Source organism: Aedes aegypti, chromosome 3, assembly GCF_002204515.2.
Source record: "Aedes aegypti strain LVP_AGWG chromosome 3, AaegL5.0 Primary Assembly, whole genome shotgun sequence".
NCBI lineage: Eukaryota > Metazoa > Arthropoda > Insecta > Diptera > Culicidae > Aedes > Aedes aegypti.
The window spans coordinates 348,385,185-348,393,697 of record NC_035109.1 but is presented as its reverse complement, the minus strand read 5'-3'; the positions used below and the strand labels follow the sequence as shown (position 1 = coordinate 348,393,697).

At 37.4% G+C, this 8,513-nt stretch overlaps 2 protein-coding genes across 2 annotated transcripts in view; one reads left to right on the top strand and one right to left on the bottom strand.

The window, feature by feature from the left end:
• Positions 1 to 2,344: 2,344 nt before the first annotated feature.
• Positions 2,345 to 2,928, bottom strand: LOC5578082 (NADH dehydrogenase [ubiquinone] 1 beta subcomplex subunit 1). Its single transcript, XM_001656726.2, has 2 exons — positions 2,784 to 2,928; positions 2,345 to 2,642 (listed from the first exon to the last, which is right to left on the bottom strand). Exon 2 carries the CDS (start codon positions 2,572 to 2,574, stop codon positions 2,407 to 2,409), a length of 168 nt encoding a protein of 55 aa, XP_001656776.1. The 5' UTR covers positions 2,575 to 2,642; positions 2,784 to 2,928; the 3' UTR covers positions 2,345 to 2,406.
• A 1,277-nt stretch (positions 2,929 to 4,205) lies between these two features.
• Positions 4,206 to 8,513, top strand: part of LOC5578081 (copper-transporting ATPase 1) — a 54,260-nt gene continuing 49,952 nt past the window's right edge. Inside the window, exons 1-2 of the mRNA XM_021853644.1 lie at positions 4,206 to 4,681; positions 4,745 to 4,829. Of these exons, the coding sequence (XP_021709336.1) occupies positions 4,636 to 4,681; positions 4,745 to 4,829 (131 nt within the window). The 5' untranslated portion in view covers positions 4,206 to 4,635. The remainder of the gene's footprint in view (positions 4,682 to 4,744; positions 4,830 to 8,513) is intronic.

The window sequence follows — 8,513 nt, the reverse complement described above, 5'->3', positions numbered from 1 at the left end:
TACTTTCCTGCACTGAAGTACGCAGTGCGGAAATAGTCATTACGCAACCGAAACCAGTGCTGTAATGGTTCATTACGCAACGCTTTCTCATTACGCAACTGTTTTGAGTTGCGTAATGAATCATTACACAACGATTTTTCAGGAATTGTAAAATAATGGTGAATGCATTCCGATATAATTTTGGATACCCTCAAGTGGTCTTGTACGAAATTGCAAAAAATATTGTACGTAACTCGTTGCAGAACTCGATTTTTACAGCACTCGCCGTAATTATCCTACTCGGCAAGCCTCGTAGGATAAATTTACGACTCGTGCTGTAAAAATCATCTTTCTGCAACTTGTTTCGTAAACTACTCTTTCGTGCATAGACACTAGCGCATGTGCGTTACTATGTGGCGAGTAGCGAATTAGGCCATGTATGTAACCCATTGTAGATAGGGTGTTCGTAAATTCAATCAGTTCATGAAACGAGGAATCTTAGTTCGTAAGACGAGGTTTTGCCTTTTGGAGTCTACTTGTAAGAAATATTTTTTTATAATTTTGAGAAATTATTCTAAGCATATTATTGATTTATTCGGTTAAAATCTGTGCAAGTTAAGGTCTTTCAAGAACTGCTTGGAGTTTGGACATAGTAAATGAGTAAATGTAGATCAGAAATGAATCAATCATTTCTAAGTAGAAGAATATTTCACAATACTGGACCCAAGAAGATTTTGAAGAGCCAATTGTATATCAAAGATCCCAGTTTTGGTGACTAATTGAGTAAAACAAGTGTTCTAGTTCGCCCAAAAAATCTTCCTGGAATAAATACCTTCAATCTTCTGGTGTGATAAGCAACCTTTTAATAGTTTTATATAATATTAACACAAACCCCTTACCATTCACGTAAGTTGATAGGGCATTGTATGGATAATTATCGATGTTCTTAGTCGTCCAAGGACTCAATGGATTACAGGCCTAAGGATCTACAAGCATAAGCAGGTGTATATTGATGGAGATGTATTAATTGATTATTGATCTTTGTAAATTCAAATTTTCACTACGGAAAATATTCATTCTTTGTCTAATCGAGTAAAAAAATCATTCCATAATTCTTCCAACTCACTCACGAGGAATGCCGCTTGTGATTCTTTAACGAACTTTTCAAATATTCAACCTTGCACTTTTATGAGATTCCTCTGGGAATTCACACGGATATTTCTTCATGCATTATTTCCGTACTTTTTCAGAGCTCTCTCCAAGAACTCCTTAACCAGTTTTCAATGAGCCTTAGTCCCACGGAACATCATTCCCGGGATTAGTAGTTATTACTCAACTATTTTTTCCTGAAGCTTTGCTTTCTGATCTTGCCAAATATATTCTCGAAGAATCTCTATCATACAATTCAATACAATTTGATTGAAAAAAATCTCTTGAAGGATTCCACCAGAGAATACTTTAGAAATTATTTTAAACATTTTTCCTGGAAAACCTATTTATAACGTACAAACTCCAAATGTTAGTTTGAAACATCATCCAGATTTTCCTTATTAATTGATTTAGGATTTTCTGCAATTATTGAGGATCTCTTAAAAAATACAAGAAGTGCTAGGATTCTCACCAACATTGTTCTCAAGATCACCAACCAAGGATTATTTCCACAAATTCTTCAGAAAATTCACCAACAGTTTTTCCAACATTGCCTTTAAGGTTCTTCCTGAAGTTTTTCTCCAGATTCATTCAACCAATCTTTCAGAAAATCACTCAGAAATTGTACCAGGATTGCTTGAAAAATTCGTAGCATTGATAATGCCGCTTTTCTTCAAAACTCCCTCAAAAATAATGCTCTAAAATTTCCTCAAAAATGTTTACCTAAGAAAATTTTAAATAAATCAAACATTTTTAGTGGGTTTCGCTCAACTGTTCTTCCAAAAACTCTTCAAACGCAAAAAAATCGGGTGGTTTTTTCAGGGATTTCTCTAAAGAATGTCGTGCTAAGATTCCTCAAAAAATAACAAAGATTCATTCAAGTATTTTTTTACTAGAGATTTTTTCTTTAACAGCACAAGCGATTCTACCGAGTATATTTTAAGTTGTTTCTGATCATGACGATTTGCCCTATTCTTGTTAACGTTCGAATGCGAATTTCCGTTTTCGTTGGTAGAATCCCATTTGATGGTTCCAAACAAATAGGATTTGATTAAAACATGGATACTCCGTAAACAAGAATAGGATTGACTTAGTCCCTAAAGTATCCCTGGCGATAACATGCCATATTATCAATCTATAAAAGTTTTTTAATTCCAAATTCTGGTGGAACATGGCTAGCTACGTAGAGTAAGCTAGTTTCAAATAAAACACTCGATTCAATTATTCTTGAAACATTTATTTCCCACTAAACATCAACAACCTACAACCAGACGTCGATCAGGGCCACGAGGGCTTCTCTCCTTCCTTCAGAACCCTTCCGTAAAGTGCGCTCTTGTCGCGGAACATCGTCATACGTTCGGTTTCCTTGTTATCCAAAAACCATCCGAAACCGTAGCCGGCCAGTGGGATGGCCGCCAGCAAGTACTGTCGGGTCAGTCCAAACATCTTCTTGCCTTCGGGAGAAACTACACCTGGGGAACTTGCGCCTGGGGGATCTGCTTCTGCTGCTTCCACTTGCGGGTGTACGAGTAATCAGCGTAGATGGAGGAGATGGCCAATGTCGGAAAGATGATAACCACCCGATAACGGCGCCAGAACGATAAAATCGACATGAAGCCTAAAATTGTGAGATTCGTTGAATACAGAAAATATACCTGGGCAAAGTTACGCAAAAATCAGCGGATTGAAAATGATTACACTTTTGTTCTGGCAGCAGCACACGGATTTGACAATCTGCTGGCGGAGAGTGTCTTCTTTGCCTTCTTTCTTTCTCCCACTTACATAACAACACAAAAAGACTATAGCTTAGACCGGTTCAAATGCTTCTTCTCGTTGGAGTTTGAATCCAAATCTACAATATATATATCGATATGATTATCACTGCGACATATATAAGTATATAAATAAATAAATTGAAATTTTCAGATGAGCGTAGATTTTTCTAAATAAAGTTTTTTTTAAATTCTGCAATCAAGCCTTCATTCCAAACACCGTCGAATTTTCACTGCGACATATATAAAATAAATAAATATAAATTGAAATTTTCAGATATGCGTAGATTTTTCTAAATAAAGTTTTTTTTTTAAATTCTGCAATCAAGCCTTCATTCCAAACACCGTCGAATGCTTTTTCTATGTCTAGAAGAGCAAGACCATAGTAGAATAGCCTTCAGAATTGAATTTTCGTTATGGTGGACATGTGGACCATCATTCTGTTCAAAATGACCTTTTCGAAAGTTTAGTGCTGGAGAAAAGCAAGCTGATGACTATCAGCATGACCGCATGCTAAATATGGTTGTGCGTTTACCTCTACGGTTATTTTTGTCTCCCAATATTCGTGATTACCTCTGTGTGGGCAAATGCACTGCCCTACTACAATAATACGGCAGTGCATTTTCACTCCTATTTTTTGTTTACGTTCGAATGCGCTTTCGATCGTAAACCGTTTTGCATTTCCATTTACGCCAGCAAAATCAAGGGCCATGGATTCGAACGAATAGAATTCAATAGAAAGTCAAGAAAAGCACTTTTATTCGATGGCAGTACGCAGCTGAAAAGAAATGTCATTTCGAATAGGGCTTGCTGTATATAGAATATTATTTTCTCGACTATTTCTTGCGAAAAAATTTTTACCGATATTGTCGCACCACGGCATGCACCAAACCATCAAACCGGATCGCGCCAGTGAGACTCGTGACGCGCCTCAACTCGCCAAATTTAGAAATCAGTTTTTCTAGTGTGGCGCTGCATTCTTACGATTTTTATGAACACACCGCACTATTCACATATTAGTTGCGACGATCGGGGCCCGAGAAAACAATAATTTTAAATAAGTGTTGGTCTTGATTTCTACCGGATGCATAATAGTGTCGACCAGAGGAAAGATGAGTTTTTTCTTGAGCGGAACAGAAGCTTTAGTCCATGAAGCTTCCAAAATTCCGAGCATGTCTAATGTTCATTGATCAACACACCATGCGTACGGCACAGCTCTATCATCATGACCCATCATTGTCATCATTGGTGTCATGAATGAAAATCATTACGCACAGAACCGTAACAGCAAGCAACCAAAACAAAATCAATCACCAAACGTCACACACAGTCCCGTGAACCAACAGGACTTCGCTTCTTCATTCAAGAACAATCGGTCACCGCTGTCGGGTCGCGTTTTTGTCCATCGTTCGTTCCGAATTCGACTGGCTACGTGTGGGGCGTGTTTACAACATTCTTCAGGTTTTGATGAACGTGTAAATTTCCTGTTCCGGACGGCATTGAACTATATCGAATTCTGATTGTGCGAAATGATCTTTAGCTGGTACATGCTAAGTTGAACAATGAAGAATTCGATTCCATATGTGTGCAGCAAATGTGCGGGCGTAAACTCATTCGAATCGAAGCGCAGATAAGGTTGTGTAATGGTGGAATAGAGTCAGTCCGTTTCTTGGACACAAAGCTTGATTGTTTTAATTGATTCGAACAAAGAGGAGTTCAGTTCTTGGCGTTCGCAATGGAGGAGGAAACGAAATTGAATCAAGAGTCGACGCTGCCGGCAGGTAAGTTGGAGGGTTTTTCTGGGGGTGGTATTGGACTGTTTAACTAATGGTCACATATTTCAGGGTCCGACGATAAACCCGCCCTGCAAACAGTCAATGCTAACCTTATGGAGACTCCTAGTCCAGCTGGTAAACTGTACAAGTCTATGTAAGTACTCATCATTCATTACCTGTAATGGCAAAGATTAATCTTTCAACACCCTCGCACAACTATCAATCACATCTCGGCGATATCGCCTACGATAACCATTCGAAAATATGTCACCTTATTCGAACCTCCAGTAATCTAGTGGGGAATAAGTCCGCGCCGCCGATTTCGGTGGTTGTCACGAGATCATTATCAGTTGATTGCGCTATTGTACTTCAATTAGGGCGTCGTTTCTGCTATAAGACGACACACCAACCCGAACGCCTATCTATATGCATAGAAGAAGTAGACTATCAGCGGTCATTGCTATTTTCTATCACGGTGCGAATGAGTAGAGAAAAAACTGCGTCAAGCAGCTGTTTCTGCACATGGTAGGAATTTACGCGCTGATAATTGCACTTAGGCTTGGCAATCTGAAGTTCACTGTTTCCGCGTCTTTAAATTAGTTTTGTTTAACCAGTATGCAAATCCGTAGGAATTCCAGTATGTCTCGAGATTATTTTATCTCTAAACTTCAATTAACATGAGTTTCAAAATTCCCACAGATGACGGTACAATTTGTAGTTGTTACTCCATGATTGACCAGAATAATCGAAGTTGAACAATGATCCATTGACTAGGGCTTAGGATTAGCTAATTATCCTTTAACTGCCCAAATCGAGAGCATAAAATTCAAATGTCAATAATACCATGTCCTTACGGTCATCGCGGAAGAGCTAACATTCATGAGCTAGAAAAACATTATTATTATTAAAGACCGAAGAACCTTTTCAGTCAGCTGAGAGATATCCAATTAGCAGGACTAGTAGCATGTCTCTTTTTAGAGACTTCGTGGTCATCTTATTTTATATTGTTTTCATATTCAAATGGAGTTCCTTGATGATCTTCATGTAAACAATCAGATCACCATCTAGTATTTTATTATAACGGATAAACTGCAAGGCATTTTTGCAGCTGTATGGCAGACCCATAAAGTTTTGGGGCCCTTAGCTTTGAACTTGTTTATCTTTGTGTAGTTCCAATTCAATTTCTTATTCAAAGTAACTCCAAGTTGTTTAAATTCTCCCTAGAATTAATATCCACCTAAAAAGGCTGTGTAAGTTTTACCCTTTTCTTTCTGGTAAAAGGCAGGATAACATTTACATCTCACTTTCCTTGAGGAAGTACTTTTTCCTGCAGGGCTGACAGCAAGTCTATTTTTAGACTTGGTCCCTATTTTAAAGCATGTCTCTAAAAAGTCTCTATTTTTAATGGAAGGTCTCTAAAGTCTCTTTATTTAACCAAAATAGTCTCTAAATCGCTATTTGCCTTCTCCTTGGAGCGAAATCTGATTCGAAATGTTTAACCACGAATTTCCACAGTCATTACTCTAAAAAATCCAAAATGCTATTCCTGGACTTAGAGATTTTCCCACCAATTCCAGTTTTCCACCGGTATTTCAGTACCGTAACATGGGGTGTTAAGGGATTGAACTTTTTTATCAAGTTTGAAATTCAAAGATGGAAAAAAAATCGGCTCTAGCGATCAACAACACAGTATTGGAATAATGATTTCAACACTTCATTACGCGTGCGTAGAGCTGATATATGAAGCATCCGATGCACTATTTGTCGTGGGACAAAGAGTTTATCGGATGTTGTTACAAGTAACGATCAACTTGAATCATGCCGCATTCGCGCTATTATTTATCGCTCAACCAATGTTCGAATGGTTTTAGAATTGTGGCTCAGATAGCCGTAGCGGTAAACGCGCAGCTATTCAGTATGACCATGCTGAGGGTCGTGGGTTCGAATCCCGCTGGTCGAGGATCTTTTCGTAATGGAAATTTTCTCGATTCCCAGGGCATAGAGTATCTTCGTACCTGCCACACGATATACACATGCAAAAATGGTCAATCGCCAAAGAAAGCTCTCAGTTAATAACTGTGGAAGTGCTCATAAGAACACTAATCTGAGAAGCAGGCTTTGTCCCACTTTGGACGTAACGCCAGAATGAAGAAGAACCCGCCGAAAGTAGATTTATAGTTCGTCTGTAATGTGTGATTTATTCGGGGGGATTGTGATCTGTATTATGTGATTAAAAAAATGTCTAAACTATTGTGAATTTTAGATGTTAAAAACGTTTCAAAATATTTTGTCCAAATTTCATGTCCTCAAAACATTTATTCACATAACTAGGCAATATTAAGAAAACTATGTGAGTCACGTAGCAGATGAGTAAATTTGATAAAAATCCTCTCTTGAAAAAAAAAAAGAAAAGGCGATATAATTAAAAATTCGCGTTTAATGGCATATATGACATTCAGATACTGAACGCAATAAATACATGTTCAATATAAATTTTCTAAATTTCTTGCTGATCATTGCTTGAAGGGCAATAGCAATATGAAGTTTTGAAACGTCTCGTACTGGCTTGTCTCTTTTTTGTCTGTTATGTTCTCGACGTTAAAACTTACTGAATCACGCTTTTAGAATTGGTTTGATCCATTTGTAGTAATATTTAGCAATTCCAAGTCTCTTTAGCATTAAGAATAATTTTAACAAACAAGCTTCGATATTTTGAGATCAGTTACTAGAATTGTCCTCAAGTCTTTTATTTTGAATTAGGTATAGTATGAATCTTTGTTACTGGAAAAGGTTTGTGTATACAATTTACTTAACATCAATTCTGTTCAGAGATTTGTTGATTGATTGATTTGACTTTATTAACGAGATTTTTAGTCCTGGGCTAGTTCATCTCGGGACCAACGGCTTTACTTCCCTTCCGAAGGAAGTCGTCACTATAACTTTTTTTACGTCATAAGTGACTATTTCGGGGATTCGATCCCAGGTCCTCGGCGTGAGAGGCGAGTGTTCTAACCACTACACCAGGTCCGTCCCCTCAGAGATTTGTTTCAAACAAACTGCTTCTTTTGTTTTAGACAGTTCTGCGTTTATGTATAATATTCATAACTTAAATCCGTTAATTGTAAGCAATATAGATAAAACTTGCTTCTAGATTGATGACGAGATATCAATGCTTTGTAACAATATGGAATCATTTAAAAAATATATATAAAAAAAACTAAAATTGACAACTTATACACTTGTTTTTAATCTGTATTTTAAAGCATGTTTGAAAAATCCCTATGAACTCCCTGGGCTTGGAATTATATTTTCCAGGGAGCAATGATTTTAGATATTTGATCGCTGTATTTTGTAGTGTTGATTAGGGGGTTGCATGAATTTGAAAACAATGGCAAAGTTTTTATTACAATCAGATATTGTTTTGTATTCTGATTTAGTGATCCTATTCAAACCTCTGCATAACACGGTTATCATTCATTGAAATCATTTATACTCCAGGAACATATAATTTCAAGCTGGTGAGAAGATTACAAACTGAGGGTGGGTTAGGAGCACAATCAGACCCTTGAATGAGCAATGTGGGTTAATATATGGGAAATTCCGTTGACGGTTTGTAATCTTCTACGAGGTTTTCGAGACCCAACAGGGTGCGTGCACCGGGTTGCGGATAGTAGCAAAGGGCGGTCAGTAATATCCATTTAAATAATAAGACAAAATGCCGTTCTATGACGAGGTGATGTTATGTGATCGCCTATGGTGTTGTAGTACTATAAAGTATTTCACTCTCTGGTAATTCTGGCCTTGATATTAAATTTTGGCTTAACAAAAAGAATGAAAT

Bases quoted from the DNA above. Each gene is read 5' to 3' on its own strand.
- LOC5578082 (XM_001656726.2), bottom strand. From the start codon at position 2,574: ATGTTTGGACTGACCCGACAGTACTTGCTGGCGGCCATCCCACTGGCC.